The 18,561-nt window shown below is 45.2% G+C and overlaps 1 protein-coding gene across 1 annotated transcript; it reads left to right on the forward strand.

Annotated features, from left to right (window-relative positions):
* Positions 1-4,311: 4,311 nt before the first annotated feature.
* Positions 4,312-5,754, forward strand: LOC130022127 (zinc finger protein 420-like; the record flags this gene model as incomplete). Its single annotated transcript, XM_056112872.1, has 1 exon — positions 4,312-5,754. A coding segment is annotated over one exon (1,443 nt), but the record flags the coding sequence as incomplete, so codon positions are not given.
* Between the last annotated feature and the right edge of the window lie 12,807 nt (positions 5,755-18,561).

Below are 18,561 nucleotides of genomic sequence, written 5' to 3' on the forward strand. Positions count from 1 at the left end.
TGCTCTGGATTCACAACTGACTGGCCTCAAAGCACCCTGGGGTGTGCTGGCCCCGTTTTCGCCCTGGCAACTACAGTGACTTGGGCACCCAGACTTGCTTTTCTCCTGTTTTGTCCTTCCTACTTTAGAGAGACTACCTGCTTGGTCATATAGTCTTACGTTCACATAATCTTGTGTGTGGATTTCTGGGCATGCGCTGATCCCAAGGAGAAAGAGCCAAGGATCTCTGCGGCCAGTAGAGATGTTGGGGTCAAGAAACTTCTACCTTATTTGAGCGGGATTTGGGGCGGTACAGTGCAGTGAGTTCCTACAGGCACACATGCCATGCACTGCTCTGAGTAGTTGTCTATACGGACTGTCGAGTTCTAAATCCTAGTGGTCATGAGCTGTGAGGGTGCAGCGGTGAGCGTACAGTGTTTTTTGCTACACCCAGGGATAGTCTTTTGGATCGTACAAGTCTGTGTTCAGGTGATCCTCTCTACAGTGCTCACTGGACCAGTGGTGCTCGAATTGGCCGGTGGTTACCAGGAAAGACAGATACATCCAAGAACCTTCTGTATAACGTCCTCCCACTTTAGCAGATCCAGTTCCCTTATGTGATTTTTGGGGCCCGTCAGTCATGCGTGAGCATGGAGGCTGGTTCATTCGAAGTGGAGAGGCCCAGCGACAATATAGGACCCTGGGACCTGGCCTCAGAGTAGTGGGAATGAGGCTAAGATAGACTCTGACTCCCACCCTCTTCGTGTGCTGACTCAGTACGCAGTGACCTTCCATGATGTGGCTGTGAACTTCACCCCAGAGGAATGGTCATGCCTGGAGGCCTCTCAGCGGAAGCTCTACAGGGACGTGATGCTGGAGACCTACCAGAATCTGCAGGCTGTCGGTGAGAGCAGTGTGGAGCCAACCATGTCTGAACAGACCCGCTTGGCTCCCTGGGGTTGGGCGGCAGCTGTGTGTCCAACAGTAGCTCTGTGACTGGCGTGCAGTAGCTCTTCCCTCCCTCGTTTTTTTTAGGGTTCACCTGTGGATACTCAGGGCTTACTCTCAGCTTTGTCTTCAGGAATTACTCTTGTGGGGTAGCCAGACCGTATGGGGTGATTCAGATCAACCGTTTTCGACTGTCTCCATGGGAAGATCCCTATCTGCTCAGTTATCACTCAGGTCCCTTTAAATACTTCCATCCATTGGTGCAACAATTTACTTTGTGTACTACACAAAATTGTGTGTGTTTAATTGGTTTTGCTGTTTCCTTTGTTTGGGGGGCACAGTCCACAGTTCTCTTGGCTCTGTGCTAAAGGATGACACCTAAGAGTGTTCAGGGGCCATTTGGAACTGTATATTGAAACCTCTTGGCAAGTTAAACTGTCGGTGCCTCATCCCCCGTACTTTTGCACCAGTCACTCAAGTCAGACGGTTTTTGCATTTTCTTTTTTCCTTAGGGATTAGGGATTATTCCTGCCTTTGTATTCAGGATCCACACCTGGACTTGCTCCAAGACCATATGGGCTGCCTGGGATCAAACCCACATGTGTGTGCAGCGCTTCTGTCTTATCTGCTGTACTATCTCTTTCACACCACAGGGTATTTGATATCTCGTCTCTCAACTCATTAGACGCAGCCCTATTTCAGTGCTTTGATTTACTTCTAATGGTTCTTGTGAGACTTCAGCAAGACTTAGGTTTTGCTTCTGGACTCTGCACTCAGGGATCGCTCCTGGCTGGCATGAGGGACCCTAGGAGATATCGGGTATCGCAACTGGATTGTCCGTGAGAAACTCCTGCTGTGCTCTCTTTCTGGATACATTTTTAGCTTAAAAAATAAGGGTCTCTTGTCACCCTTGGTCATTTCCAGATTTATTATGCACTTAGTTTTACTGAAATCCGTGAAAAGTTTATGAGGGGCTCAGGAAACCCCATGTGCTGCTGGGCCTAGAGAGACAGTACAGGGAGGAAAGTGATTTTCTTGCAAGCGGCGCACGTGGGTTAAATTCCCGGCAACCCATGTCATCCCCGAGCACCAGCAGCAGTGATTTCTGAATACAGAGTCAGGAGTCTGCCCTGATCATTGCCAGGTGAGACCCAAAACAAGACAAAAAACAAAAACATACTGTGCTAATCAACCCCCTGTCGGCCATACACAAGGCCAGGTCTAGAGTATTTGTGATATTTTCTTGGGTCATAACTCTCGAATAACTAGAAATATGTGGAATTTTGGAAATGGACATTCTGTTCATGCTTTTCAGATATATGCCCACTTATATCAGGAAAACATGGGCATTTACCTTTCACCTTTTCCCTGTGACTTATCCATGCCTCTGTCTCTGTTGGGGCAGGGCACACTGGAATGAAGCCTGCAGTGATCTCCTGGCTGGAAGGAGGAGCTCTGAGGTCGGGTTGGAGAGGCGTGTGTGCGGGTGAGTGTCTGAGGACCCTTCCTGGCTCAGGCCCTGTGCAGTGTATGGCTGCCCTGAGCATGTGTGAAACATGCTGCTGAGGCCGGGGCCTTGGTGTCCTGGATCCTTGGGTCTGTGCCGCACTCAAGCTGCTCTTCATTTCCCTGGACTGTCAATCACAGAATGATCCTGTAATTTGCTTCCATGGCTTTCGAATAAATAACACCATAACAGAGATAGTTTGGATCTAAACGATAGTACAGCAGGGAGCGCCTTGCAGTGCCTGAATGTGACCTGTTCAATAATCTGTTTAATAACCTGGTTCCCCGAACATCACAGGTCTGCTCAAAAACAAAAACATAACCTAGTGTAGAATTGCCAAGATCCTCACAGTTTTCCACTATCCGAATCTTTTCTTTAGTGTGGGACTCTTTGGACTTTGAGAACCACAGAGATGCACTCTTAACTACATGGCATCATTTTGCTACATATTGTGACATGTGTGACATGTGTGAATTGCATGTTCTCTTCAGTTACAGAACTGAAACCGCGACTTCAGGATTTGGCAGTACAGTACTTTGATTTGGGAATGGGGTCAGCAAGTACGAGTGAGTTGGTAAGATTCACGAATACAGAATAAATATTATTATGCCAGCAGGAGTGGACCAAGTATGTGATTGTAAAGGTGGAAGGCTGGGATTGGCAGGGAGAAATTCCAAAACCTGATGCTTGGAGTAGAGGACTCTTAGCTTTGCTAGGTGCTGAAATTCACCATGTATAAAAAGTACTGTGAGTTTTGATTGGCTTGACAGTGGTAGTTGTTTAGAAAGCTAATTTCTGCGCCCTAGAGATGGTGCAGTGAGAAATATACTTGTTTTGCTTAGGGATGGATGGTCCTTACCCAGCACGCCTTATAGACAGCATAGACCCACAGAACTGATCCTAGACACTGCATGGTGTGCCTCTCCACCACCCAACCACAAATAAATAGAAACAACAAAAAAGAAAGAAAAAAAACTTCATTGATCCTGAAAGGCATCACTTGTGGTGAGAGAATTGCAATGGCCAGGTGGTCTGCTTCAGCTGCGTTACGATGCAGTGTAGTCTTCACCACTGCATCACAGGTTCCACACGGAACTTTAACCAAACCGACATGTGGATCTATTCATTTTCTCCTGAAATGGATGTGTCCGTTTTCTATAGAAGGAATTATTTCTAGTTGTATTCCTTCATTAATTTAAAAGGGGGGAAAGTCACAGAATTTACTCTCTATCCATCAATGTTGTGCGTCCAACTTACGGTAACATGAAGTTATTCAATAGTAAGACAATTCATATGTCAGTAATTGCATTTTTGCGGTGCATATGTGTGAAACTACATCTGAAGGTCTCAGTTTTTTTGACAGGAAGACTCAGTGAATAAGTCAATAATTAGAATCATCTGTTGTTCTACAGGAAAGCTGCCACCTCGAGTGGAATGTCTCTGATCCTGCACTGTATGATAATGTCTCGAGTGATCAGTCCTGCCCTCAGCCCCATGAGGACGCCGAGACAGGCGGGATGTTGTCTGAGGGTGATCAGAATGGTGAGAGCTACCTCACTCTGAAGAAGCCCTCTCCTGGAAAAAGTTCCTTGGAGTGTGTTATTCTCAGTTCACAGACACAAAATTCCCCAATTGGGCACCTGCTATGGAGAGAAGCACTGTTTATAGTGAGTCCCTCACAGCAACATACCCTCAACCACAGTCACCATGAGCAGAACCCATATAGGTGTAAGGAATGTGGGGGAGCCTCCCCATGTTCTCATCACTGTGGTGTTCCCTTAGAAAACCACAGTGGACAGAATCCCCAGAAATGTCAGCCCCAAGAACAAAGTATGAGTCAAGGGTTACTCCATCATGACCATATGAATATAAATTCAGGAGCGAAACCTTTTGCATGTGAAGCATGTGGGAAGGCCTTCGATCAATCATCATATCTTATTATGCATAGGAGAATTCATATAGGAGAGAAACCTCATGAATGTCAGACATGTGGGAAGGCCTTTATTCAGACCTCTAGTCTTAATAGACCTATGAAAACTCATAGTGGAGAGAAGCCTTATATATGTCAGGAGTGTGCTAATGCCTTTACTCGATCCTCAGGCCTCAGTATACATAGAAGTATTCACACTGGAGAGAAACCGTATATATGTAAGGAATGTGGGAAGGCCTTTGCGAAAGCCTCAAATCTTAGTGAACATAGGAGAATTCACACAGGAGAGAAACCGTATATATGTAAGAAATGTGGGAAGGCCTTTGCGAAAGCCTCAAATCTTAGTGTACATATGAGAATTCACACTGGAGAGAAACCGTATATATGTAAGGAATGTGGAAAGGCCTTTGCTCAATCCTCAAGACTTAGTGAACATAGGAGAATTCACACTGGAGTGAAACCGTATATATGTAAGGAATGTGGAAAGACCTTTGCTTTGGCCTCAAGACTTAGTGAACATTGGAAGATTCACACTGGAGAGAGACCCTATGTTTGTCAGGAATGTGGAAAGGCCTTTATTTTGGCCTCAAAACTTAGTGTACATAGGAGAATTCACACTGGAGAGAAACCGTATATATGTAAGGAATGTGGGAAGTCCTTTGCTGAAGGCTCAAGCCTTCGTGTACATAGGAGAATTCACACTGGAGAGAAACCGTATATATGTAAGGAATGTGGGAAGTCCTTTACTGAAGCCTCAAACCTTAGTGTACATAGGAGAATTCACACTGGAGAGAAACCGTATATATGTAAGGAATGTGGGAATGCCTTTGCTACAGCCTCAAGCCTTAATGTACATAGGAGAATTCACACTGGAGAGAAACCGTATATATGTAAGGAATGTGGAAAGGCCTTTGCTACAGCCTCAAGCCTTAATGTACATAGGAGAATTCACACTGGACAGAAACCGTATATATGTAAGGAATGTGGAAAGGCCTTTGCTGGAGCCTCAAGACTTAGTGTACATAGGAGAATTCACACTGGAGAGAAACCGTATATATGTAAGGAATGTGGGAAGGCCTTTGCTCAATCCTCAAGCCTTCGTGTACATAGGAGAATTCACACTGGAGAGAAACCGTATATATGTAAGGAATGTGGGAAGGCCTTTGCTAAAGCCTCAAGACTTAGTGAACATAGGAGAATTCACACTGGAGTGAAACCGTATATATGTAAGGAATGTGGGAAGGCCTTTGCTAAATCCTCAAGTCTTACTATACATAGGAGAATTCACACTGGAGAGAAACCGTATATATGTAAGGAATGTGGAAAGGCCTTTGCTGGAGCCTCAAGACTTAGTGTACATAGGAGAATTCACACTGGAGTTAAACCATAATATATGTAAGGAATGTGGGAAGTCCTTTGCTGAAGCCTCAAAACTTTGTGTACATAGGAGAATTCACACTGGAGATAAACCATAATATATGTAAGGAATGCGGAAAGGCCTTTACTTCATCCTCGCAATTTACTATACATAGGAGAATTCACAGTGGAGAGAAACCGTATATATGTAAGAAATGTGGGAAGTACTTTGCTGAAGCCTGTTGATTTTCACCCGGGCTGCACCTATGCCAGTATTCTTGTGCTTGGAATTGCTTGTGTGTTAACTTGTAATCAATGGGTCATGGTGATGAAAATAAGGACGAAGTTGACTGAATAAACAGGTACAGAAACAACCTCCTGCTCAGAGCTGTCATGGTTCACTACTCTATTATTGTTTGCTATGCTTCTGGCTTGGCCCAGTGGGACTGGTTAGTGGGAATTATGGCAGAAATCAACCAAGATGCAGCATTGAATACTTTGAAAATGGAAAAATAGGTAATCCTTCATTCTTCAGTATTTCCTGTGTTAGGATTTGGAATGCTTGAGCACCCTGGTTTGGCAACTTGAGCGCCAGGTCTAGCCAGCTTGTATGGTGCATTCAAGCTTGTTTCTTACTTGTTCTGGATATCCAGGCTTTCGTAGATGTGGAACTTTTTAGGGGTACATTGGGTGTTGTTCTGTCGCTCAGGTGTCATGCGTGAAGGTGCGTTATCCTGAGGGCCCCTGCAGCCACCATCGATCCAGGTCCAAGACGGCACTGGAGGTTGGGCACATGGACTTCAGGCCTTGGTGTGAGGAGCTTGCAAAGAGTGGGGGTCTTGGTCATCTCGTACCTTCCTACTGGAGACTGTGAAGGACCCTGTTTGGAGCCTTTGGACTGGAAATAACACTTATCGAAACTCCAGATATGTTCACGGGCAGTCCCCAAAGGAAAGGGACACTTTTGCCGTCGGTCATTTTCATTGGATTCAGTGCTGGGTTTGGCACTTTGGGGTGTGTTTAGACAAGTGAGAGGTATATGCCTTGAAAATTTACTCTTTGGATTATAATTTTTTTTTTGCTCTTTGTGTCACACTCAGCGTTTCGCATGGGTTTCTCCTGACTTATACACTCAGGAATTACTCCTGGTAAAGCTCAGGTGACCATATTGTTTCTGGGATTCGAACCCGGGTTGGTCACGTGCAAGTCAAACCTCTTACCCGCTCTGCTATCACTTCAGCCCCTCTTTGGATTAATTTTAATAGCTGCTTTTATTCGGGGGTGTTGGAAGGGATTCTTTGATGCACAAGTTTTACTTCTGGTTTTGCATCTCAGGAATTATTCTGTGGTGCTGCTGGGTACCTATCGGATGGGGAGGCTAGCATCCTAGTCGCTTCACAATGATTCCAACCCCACTATTGGTGTTTTTTTCCCATATATAGAATTTCTACAACACGGGATTATGGTACCGCCAGCAGGTCAATCTGTGCCTGTAAGGCGACTGCATCAGCAGCCTGATGGCACCATCAGACTTCCAGATACTCCGAAATAGATGTTGTGCCTTTGGCCAGACAACAAAAACTTTGGGCAAAGTCTTCCAAGAAAGTAAACAGCCAAAGTTAGGTATGTGCAAGACACAACAACAAACCATTTCCTGCTCAGCTGTATAATTGGAGGCAAGGTCTCTCTGGTTCCTGATCAAACCTCTTAAAGGCTACGATCCCAGAGACTCAGAGATAAATCTCGGAACCCAGCAGCTTTTTGCAGAGATGTGCCCGATACCCGCAATGAGCTACCAGCGACAGACCACCACAAGGTGAAAGGGTGTGTGTCTCTGCCAGATCCCACTTGGTGGCTTGGTGGCCACCATCTTCCATAGACCATTGGACAGACAGGTTTGGGCCTGCAGTGACAAGACATGCAAGGCCTCATAGGATTGGGCTGGACTCTGCACTTTCCTCCCCACCTCAATGAGACCCCGAGTCGCTGCCCATGTACGAACTTTCTGGCTCTTGATCACTCTGTTTAACGGCCATGATCCCAGAGTCTCAGAAACTAATTTCGGAACCCAGTGGCTTTCAGAAGAAATGTGTTCTGTCCCCACAGTAGTTTACCAAAGCTGGGTATTTCAGGTGGGAATAGGTTTTGTGCCTGGCGGTTCAGTGGCCGCCATCTCTTAGGGCTTCTGGACGGTTAGGTTTGGGACTGCAGTGAGGAGACATGCAGGGCCTAATGGGATGGTGGTGGAGCCGGCCCTTTTCCCCCCGCCCTAACGAAACCCCGAGTTGTCTGGCGTCTACGATTGACCTCTGTGGCTCGTGATCAAGGGGAGTAATGGCCATGATCCCAGAGATTCAGAGACAAATCTCGAAACCCAGTGCCTTTTAGCAGAAAAGCATCTGGATCCTGCAGTAGGTTACTGTCCCAGGTCCACCCCAAGGGGAATTGGTGCTATTCCCCCAACTGCTCCTCCTTGGCGGCTCGGTGTCCTCCATCCGCCAAAGGCCTTTGGAAAGTCAGGTTTGGGCCCACACTCACGAAGATACGTGGGGCCTTGCTGGATGGGTGTGGAGCTGGCCAATTCCTCCTCACCCCAACAAGAGCCTAAGTCATTCCCACAAACCACCTCTCTGGCTCGTGATAAAGCTGTTTAATGGCCATAATCCCAGAGACTCAGGAACAAATCTCAGAACCCAGCAGGTTTTTGCAGAAATTCCTCCAGATTTTGTTGTTAAAATTTCATAATTCCAAAATCATATGTTATTTATAACCAGCAATTGAAAAAGAATTGTCTACTGTTGCGTTTTCACCAGATCTAAGTGCCGGAATAAAATCCCAAATAATAATGGTTGGTCTTGTGTCAAAATATTGAATGTAATCAAAGTAGAGAGAATAATTGGAAATTATCTGCCCCACAGGTAGAGGAAGGCTGTGGAATGGCGTTATACTTGGGTTTTTAGTGATGGAAAATGGGCACGGTGAAGGGACGGGTGTTTCATTGTATGACCGAGACTTAAACCTGAAAGCTTTCTAAGTGCTCTCCCATTTTCCCCTGTTTTCTCCCATTTATTTAGAAATTGCCAGAGTAATAGTAGAGCAAGTAGGATGCTTACTTTGCATGTGGCCAACCCAGGAGTCCTCCAGTCCACAACATCTTTTCATTGCTCATTGGACATTGAGCATCCCCTTCTCATTCCTAGAACATGTAATGTGGGGGTGTGGCATGGGGTAGGGGTGTCTTCTCCCTGGAGCTGTTCATTACGGACAGATCCAGTGCTTTCCTTTCTTGACTTTATTGTGATTCTTCCCTATCTGTCAGGTATGTCAAGTAGTCCATGTGTTTCAAGGCTCTTGTTTTCCCAGTTGTATAACTGGCCAGACTGTACACCTAAAGGGTCGGGTGCCCTTTCTGGACTCCTCTCAGTCAATCTGACACCATGCATATCTTTGCCTTTGGATCATTGCCATGTTTTTTTGAATTTGGGAAGAAATTGAGTTTTCTTTTGTTATGGGGCCTGGGGATGCTCAGCAGTTATTTCTGGTTGTTCTCGTAAGTTGCTTTTTAGCAGTGTTCAAGGATCAAACCCTGTCAGCCTCATGCTAGGCAAATGCCTACCTACTGTACGCTTGTACGCACCAAAAACTGTTTTATTGTGTGTATGTTAAATTGTGACTGTGAGCCCATAGTGAAGTTAATTAGGACGAGAACAGCAGTGCATCACGGTGGGTTCTCGCCTTGCAGATGCCGCCTACCTTCGATGTCCAGCATCCCCTATGGTATCCCAAGCATCACTGGGTCTGATTAAAAACAAAACCCAAAAGGCTTTTTTTGGGATTGCCGAGCTCCTCCCAGCAACACTTCCTGTAGATTTTCCCTTTCTGTAGGCTTGCTTGGACTGTGAGAACTATGGAGATGTCCTCCACCTGCTTGGTTATTCAACTGCATTCCATTCAACATTAGACTAATTCTCATTGTGCATTTTGTTTGATTTCAGAACTCAAATCACAGGTTTATGATGTGACATTACAGCAATTTCTTTAGGGAACAGGGGTATTGCATACAAGTGTGCTGTAAGATTCTCTTGTTTAAACTATTATGCCATTGGAGTGCTCAGTGGACCGAGCATGCGACTTCAAAGGTGGGGTCCAGCTCCATCCCCACAACCACATCTATGGTCTCAGCATCACAGGAAAAATATCAGAGCCTAATGCCTGGACTAGAGGGTCTTTAACCTCAGTGGGTGCTGAAATCTGGAAATTTATTTTATTGTATTGTTTTTTAAAGTCTTCATTAAAATGCCAGTATTTTTAATGTTATTGATAGTTGTATTTAGGCGTACAGTCATTGACCACCAATTCCTGCATCAACTTCCCTCCACCCGTGTTCCCGTATTCCCTCTCCACCCAGCTGCCCACTCTGCCCCCACCTGTCATCTGGACAAGCACATGACTAGGTTTCAGTGGTTACAGCTTAGATCTCTTGTTTTAAGTTCTGTTGCATCTGTGTTTTGGGTAAATGGCTACACCCCTCACTCATGTCACTGGCATCAATGAATCCCTGATCCCTGTAAACTTCCGGGTCTCTTCCGCCCCAAATTTCTTTCCTTCTTTGTCCGGCTTCTCTCTAAACACTGGAATCAGGGATGATTTAAGCAGCCCCTTTACATTACATTTCCACATCCAGTGTTCGGTATTCCACAGATGAGTGAACAGCATCCTGTTTTTGTTTCTTTTTCTGGCTAACTTCACTCAAGACAGTATCTTCCAGTTCCAACCATGTTGGTGCATAAAAGCAGTAATTCTAAAACCTAAAAAATATATCAATTGATCTCCCTTTATTCATCGATTTATTCGAGTGGGTGTCAGTAACGTCTCCATGCATGCCTGTTGCGTGCTAGTGTAGCCCAATGGCATCTGTTCTAGGAACATGGAGAGCCTCAAACCGATTTTTCAGGGTCTTGAGGAAGAAATCTGAACATCTTGTAGGTGGGCATCCACGCAGTCTTTTGACGTCCCATGGAATTCAGTCAGTAATGGGTCTAGGCCTGTGGTTGTCTGTAAACCTCATTTCGTGTCCAGCCCATCTGATTTTTGATACCTTGGAAGATCAGACAGCATCCCTGATTCTTGACCGTTGATGGAGATCAGAACTCCGGATTCTATCTCTCATTTGAGTGATACGTGATATTCCAAGCATAGCTCTTTCGATTCCTCTTTGAGAGACCCAAGTAGCGTTCTCATCCTGTTTTCATAGGGCCCAGGTCTTTAAGGCATATGTTAATGCAGGAAGAACAGTGGAATTGAAGACATGTGCTTGAAGCTGGAGGTTCTTTGTCCTCTTAGTTATTTCTTCAACGCTCTTGAAGGCATTCCAAGATGCTCTCATCCTCCTGCGAAACTCAGGTGCCAGGTCATTCATCATGTTTCTTTCTCGAACTAGGTATATATAACTTGCATTCGGAGATGGTGGTTCCATTGAAAGCGAATGGAGGATCAGAAACGAGGTTGTTTCTCATAAACATTGTCTTCGTAATTGTGATGCTTCGTAATTCAGCTGTAGTCCGACCTTTCCACACCCACGGTCGAAGTCGGTCATCATTTCTGCCTCTTGGCTGATGTTGGGTGTTATTAGAACGATGTCATCAGCAAAGCAGAGGTGGTATAGTTGCCTACCATCTATCTTCACTCCCATTCCTTCCCATTCCAGTCGTCGCATGATGTTCTCAAGGGTGGCACTGAAGAGTTTTGGTGAAATGGTATCACCCTGCTGAACCCCTCTCTTGACATGGATAATTACTTCTTTGTAGAGTGATCAGATCCTCGTAGTGAATCCATAATAGACCTCACGGAGGATCCTGATGTATTGAGTTTGTACACCCTGATTGGCTAGGGCTTCTATGACCACTTCCGTCTCCATAGAAGCAAAGGCCTTCTTTAAATCAATGAACGTTAGACAGAGCGGCTTCTTGAACTCCTGAGAAACCTCAATGAACTTAGTAATCGTGTGGATATTGTAGATGGTACTGAATCCTTTTCGGAACCCACCTTGTTCACATGGTTGTTCTTCATCTAGTATTCTGCTAATCCTATTCAGGATGACTTGAGTGAACAGATTGTAGATGAGAGACAATAGGCAGATTGGGTGATAGTTGCCAATGTCGTGGATGCCTTCCTTCTTGTATAGTAGTATGGTCTTGCTGGTTTTCCATTGGGATGGAACCTTGCATTCAGACAGTGTGTGAAGAGCCGAGCCAGTGTATTGATGAGTACTGATGGTAAGTTCTTCAAGTGTTCAGGTCTGATCTTGTCTGGGCCAGGTGCTCTTTGTTTCTTTACCGACGAGATAGCATGTTGAATTTTGAAGGGAGAACATTCAGAATGATATATCCATGGTGCAGAATGTGGTATGTGGGCAGGTGGACGTGGCTATTAAAGAGATCTGAGTAGAAGTCATGAATAATCTTCTCCATTTCCCTTCTGGATGATGTGATAGATCCATCAGGATGTCGAAGGGGAGTCATCTTGGTCTTGTAGTTGGTGAAGGACAGGCGGGCATTATGAAGGCTTTTCATGGCTTCTGCCGCATCTACCAGCATCGCTGTTCTCCTGTCTTTGAGGTCATCCTTTATGGCTTCTCTGCATTGTTTTGCCAGCTTGGACGTTCGCTTGCGGTTGCCTGAGGCATGTGCCAAGCCACATTAGCGAATAAGTTCAAGAGTGTTCGAAGAAAGGCAGTTTTTTTGTGGTTATTTCTCTCGGCCCCGAGAGTCCCAGCAGCAGGAATCTCTGAGCAATGCTGGTGTGACCCTCTCCCCACGTATGTTAATTAAAATTCTCCTTAACACACCCTACTTTCTCTGATTGCTGTTACCTTTTCCCCAGACATCTGGAGATGCTGGAGTTGAATCTGGCTTCTCCTCCATGGAGAACAAAAGAAATGGGACTTCTCATGTGTATAAGAACCTCAAAACTCAGGACAGAAGATGGCACTCTCAGCAATGTGGGGTGCTGTGATATGTGGAAGTGGGGTTTGGAGACCTTTAGAACTGAGTTGGTTGGACACATCGTACTGCAGGAAGGCAAGCCTCTCCTGTGTCACCCTGTTCGCTCTCGGGTAGCTGGCTCTGGAGCACTGCTCACTGGGTATCCTTCCACACATAGAGTGAGTGAGCGAGCACCAGGCAGCAAGGATACCCGGACACAGATCCCTAGTTTATTCTCTGACCCAAGGCCCAGTCAGACGCGGGCAGGGTCGGAAGATGCTGGACTCTCTCATCCCCTCCAGTCCTTTACGGGTGTAAGAGAGTTGAATCCACCAGAGGTGGCTTCAACCTTTTGATGTCTGAAATATACACTCCTATTTCATTCTTTATGTTACAGTTCTCACGTTCAAATTAAACTGGTAAATTCAGTACTATGAGGGAAAGGGAATTGCTGATGATTGCAATTCAGGAAAACACAAAGATCTTCCCATTCTGTACACCCTTAAGAGTTCTTGCCACTGTGTATTTTCATATGCCTACTAAGGCCTGAGTTCCTTATGAACCTGAATTAACTTCCTGAGTTACCTTATATAGCAAATCATAATAATAATAGTAATGATTACTATTTCCTATGCCAGTGTCCCAGCACTCTCCACCCTGGACAGCAGTTGCTTTGGAACAATGAAAGTAGAACGAGGACCAGGCTGGTTGCTGATTAGTTGCAGTTTATTCAATCTCTTGTTTCTCCCAGCTCTATCCAACCCTCTCTCTAACTCATTCTCCAGTGCTCTCTGTGACTCCTCTCCAATCTCCCCAGCCACTCTTACTATCAGCTCTCAGCCTTCTCTCTAATTCGCAGCCGTGTCCTCTAACTCTGTGTCTCTTCTTCTCTCACTGTATCATTGTCATCCTATTGTTCATCGATTGACTCAAGCAAGCCCCAGTAATGTCTCCATCCTCTCCCTGAGATTTTAAGAAGTGCCACATTTGAGGCTCTTTCAGGGTCAGGAGAAAGAGAACCATGATTGTTACTGGTTTTTGGCATATTGAATACACCATGGGGGAGTTTGCCAGACTCTGCGGTGTGGGCAGGATACTTCTGGTAGCCTGCCAGTTTTTCCAGATTAAGACTAGATAAAAAAAAAATTTGTGTGACCGTGCACTTCCCAGAGCACAGTTTTATAGTCTTTGGGTCTTGGCCATTGATGGGATTACACGGCACCGGGGACAGTTGGTGGGTGTAACGCCTACATACTGGAAGATGGGAGATCTGGGTGGAGGAGGCCCAGTCCCAATACGAGCAGCGTGGAGATCTCAGCCCCAGGTCCTGCACACCTGGGTTCCTCTGCCGGTTCCTTCATGCGTGAGGCTCATCTGAACTTGTGGAGAGTGGTCTTAAGCATGGCTGTGGCTCGAACCAGAGGTCGTGAGCTGCCAGGGCTCTGCTCGGGGTTGGGAGGGAAACTCAACACACCCTCCTCCAAAAGGCACCAGTGAGAAAGCCAGACACGGAGGCAGGCGACTGCGTGTTTTCTTTCAGGAGCAGGGTTTTATAGTCTCTGGGTCTTGGCCATTCATGGGATTACACAGCACCGGGGGCAGTTGGTGGGTGTAACGCCTATATACTGGAAGATAGGGGATCAGGGTGGAGGAGGACCGTCTCTTTTCTCAGTCTCCTTCATTCCCCCTGTCTCCCTGAAGGTGCTATTTTTCTTCTCTCACCACGACCACAATCCATGCCTCCCCACGGGAAGCGCAATGAAAAATGATTTTCTAGACTTCCCCATTACCTGCAGCCCATGAAGAAAAAGCAGCCCTAAAGGTGTGTTACTCCTCTCCTTCGACCAGCAACTTAATTGACATATTTAGTTTTACTTCCTAATGATTACCATTCTGTATGGACATAGTCATAGAAACTTTTAGACTTGTTGGTGACTCTCCTGGGGACTTCTCACCACAGATTCAGACTCAGGCCGGATCAATCACTCCCAATCCCAGCAGCGTCCAAGTCTAGTTATTACTTTTTGATTCGTGACAAAATTTGTCCATGACCAGGCTCTTATAGATAAGCATTATGGTACTTTGTCCATGCCCATTTCGATCCCAGCGTAGGTAGCTCACCACTTGCCCTGGGTCAATCTAGTTCCTCATCGGACCCTTCTTTATGAGATTGAGGAAGTAAGGGCAGCTGAGGCTTCAGTATAGAGAGCAGATGTCCAGGAGGTAATATTATCTGGAGACCAACTCTCAAGCTCAGGCTTTTCTTTGTAACTGTCTTCCTGTATCCATACAAAAAGCAATTGCTCTGAAATAGCTACCCATGCAAAAGACACTAAGGAGAAGAGAAAGACAATATTTACAAGTCAAAGTCTGATCAGTTGACAAAGGTAATTGAAAGGTTATGGGCAATCAAGAAACATAAGATCTCACCTGCCAGGGAGCAAGGGCAGACCACTATTATACTACAATACCTGGTGATCCTCAATGGTTTCTCTTGGCTCTGCACTCAGGTATTATTTCTGATGGTGTTCCTGGAAACTACAGGATCCTGGGGATTGAACCTAGGTTGGCCATGTGCAAACAACGCCCTACCCAGATCTACAGTTGCTCTGGTCTCAGTTGGAGAGTTTAGATACATGTAACTGTGCACAGAATGTTGTTTTAAAGGATAGAAGGGGCGCCTTGATGAAATCTTTTATAAGTGGGAATATGGGTCAGGTCCCAAGCTCTCCACATCCCAGGAGACCATTCCGTTTACCTGTGATTTCTCACAAGGATGGTCACATTCCTGGATCCCACCCATGTTACTTTACAAATAATAGAGGTAAAAAGGAAACATTTACGATTGGATAAAGGAAAATTCCATTCATCTATTAGTCAAATGGTGCTCAGGGGACCCTTTGGAATTCTGGACATTGTACCTAGATTGACTGCATGCAGCGCACTGTACTAGCGTGATACTCTCAGTTTGAAATCATGTTTCTGAAACTGCCTCCTGGGGTTTTCCTTGAAGCTGAGAGTCCACTGCTCGCGTGTTGTCAAGGGGTAGAGCATTGGCCAGACCTTTCCTCTCTGATGTTCTTACCAGCCTTTGTTCCTCTTCCATGTCTCCAGCTCTCTGGGTTTCTACTAAGCCAGTTCCTCTCTGAATCCTCCGGGTTGGCTTCGGAGTCACTGCTTTCATCCCCATCTGGATTTATTATTTCCCCAAGAAACTCATTGTCCCGAACCCTACCAGCTACCTACCTACAGAGCTTAATTTAATTTGACATGAAAACTCTCATGGCATAGACTAATGAGTGCAATCCTCTGTTCTTCTACATGGCAGTAGCCAGCCCTGGTGGAATGTCTCTTCCTGCACACTGTGATAAAGTGAGCAATTTGGTCCTCATCCCCACAGGGATGCCGAGACAGGTGGGATGTGTTCTGAGGGTGATCAGAAGATCACTCTTCCCATGTCCTCAGTACCATCACTTTCCCATAGAAGCCCATATTGGACAGAATTCCCAGAAATGTAAGCACTGTGGACAAACTTTTGAGTGCAGCATGATCCCGGTGGGACTATGTGAACATCCACACAGGAGAGAAACTGTTTAAGCACTGTGGGAAGGCCTTTGATGGATCCTCATACCTTATACATAGGAGATTTCCTACTGGAGAGTCCGTATGCATGTAAGGAATGTGCTGTGGCCTTTCTCTGACTCATACATCTTAGTATGCACAGAAAAAGTCACACTGGAAAGAAACCATATGCATATACAGAATGAAAGTCTTTGCTTATTCCACAAGCCTTAATACACAGAAAAACTCACACTGGAACACTGGAGAGATAACTTGTATTTGGGAGCAATGTAGGAAGGCCTTTGCTTCTTCCTGAAGTCTTAGTTTTCATAAATTCTGTTTTGTAGAAAACCCTTATATATGTGAGGTTGGTGGAAAGTCCTTTCATCTAAGGTCTTTCTGAGCATAGGAATGTTCATACAGGTGAATGAAACACTATTCGTGTCACTACTGTGGGAGGGTCTTCACTTTTCAAACTTTTTTGTCCATAAGAAAACGCACATTGCAGTGAATCCATGTATATATGTAAGGAGTGTGGCAAGGCCTTTGCTTATTTCACAACCCTTTGGTGACACTGAAATTTTCATAAGGTAAAGGTAAAGGTAAATGTAAAGGCCCTCCCGTTGATCATCGATTTGCTCGAGCGGGCCCAGTAACGTCTCCATTGGAGACTTTGTTGTTACTGTGTCTGGCATATCGAATACTCTCGGTAGCTTGCCGGGCTCTCCGAGAGGGGCGGAGGAATCGAACTCGGGTCGGCCATGTTGGCTGCGTGCAAGGCAAACACCCTACCCGCTGTGCTATCGCTTGGAGACAAACCTGATGTTTGTTATGACATTTGGAAAGCCTTCACTTTCCCCTAACTCCTTATTAAACATAGGAAAATTCATTCTCGACGAAGACGTATGTAGGGGTGTGGGAAGATTTTTACTCAATCCTCAAGCTTTGCTGTGTGAGAAAAATTTATCCTGGATTGAGGCCTTATATATGAAATGACTGCAGGAAGATTTTGATGCAATTGGCATAGCTTTCTGAACAGGAAAATTCACAGTGGAGAGAACTCTCATAAGTGTAAGGAATGTGGAAAGGTGTTCAGTTTGTCTCCAGCCCTTACTGCGCATGTGAAAAGTCATTTTGCAGTGAAAAACTACATCTTTCAGGACTGTGGGGAGGACTTTCCTGGATCCTTGGGCCTTATGCATAGGATAATTCACAATGGAGAGAAGCTATATATAAATATACATATTTATATATGTAAGAATATATATATTTATGTAAGAACGTGGAAAGGGAATTATTCTCACCTGTAACTTTAAAGACAATCCTGGAGAAAATCCTGTATGTAAGGAATATAGGAAAGCTTGCATGTTCCCTCAAGCTTTAGTAAATATAAAAGTTATGTTGGATCAATCACTTCCATGATAACAATGACTGGCGTCAGAACAGGGCCCTTAGGTAAAACAATTTTAGTTTCAACAAGTAGGTGGGGGATAGATACAAAAGTACAGTAAGGAAGGAAATAATCCTGTTATACGTGAAAGTTTCCTGTGATACTAGTACCGTAAATGAAAGGTACTTGCTGATTATCCCCTGCACCATGGTTATGACAATGTCCTGGCATGTGGACTTCCCAGTATGTTAACTGGTAAATAATGGATCTTAGTGATAAGGCAAGGTGGAAGGAATTAAATAAGAAGTAAATAGGTACTAACATTGCATTTTGCTGGTTACTGTCACGACTCACCATGGTTTCATTGTTTGCTGTGACTCTGACTTGGCTCAGAGGCCCTGCTTTGCATAGATCATGGCATAGATCAACCAGGACGCTGTGGTTAGCCTTTTTTGCCATTGTATACACAGCCAAACCTCTATTCTTCAGGCCCTTCTGTGTTATGTTCTGGGAGTCACATCCCACAGTGCTGTCCATAATTTGTGTCCAGGTAGAGCCACATGCAAGGAAGCACTTCATTCGCTGTAGCATATCTGCACTCATTGTATTCAGTTTTCCATTTGATTTACACAAACATTGAGGGTAAATGTTTTGAGACTTACACTTTGGAAGCAGTAAAATCCTAACAATCTCTTATACACCAAAATGGGACCATATAGAATCCAGATGATTGAACCTGAGTCAGATGCGTACAAGGCAAACACCCTATCCACTGTGCTCTCGCTCCAGCCAACTAGCCTTCCACATTTACCTGTATTTTCCTAGTTGTTCTCTGCACAGCTGGTGTCTGTCCCTTTAAGGCTGCTTGCAGAAGCAGAAGTGACCTCACAGCAGGGCATTTACATGT

This window comes from Sorex fumeus, unplaced genomic scaffold (genome assembly GCF_029834395.1).
Source record: "Sorex fumeus unplaced genomic scaffold, SorFum_2.1 ptg000019l, whole genome shotgun sequence".
NCBI classification, from domain to species: Eukaryota; Metazoa; Chordata; class Mammalia; order Eulipotyphla; family Soricidae; genus Sorex; species Sorex fumeus.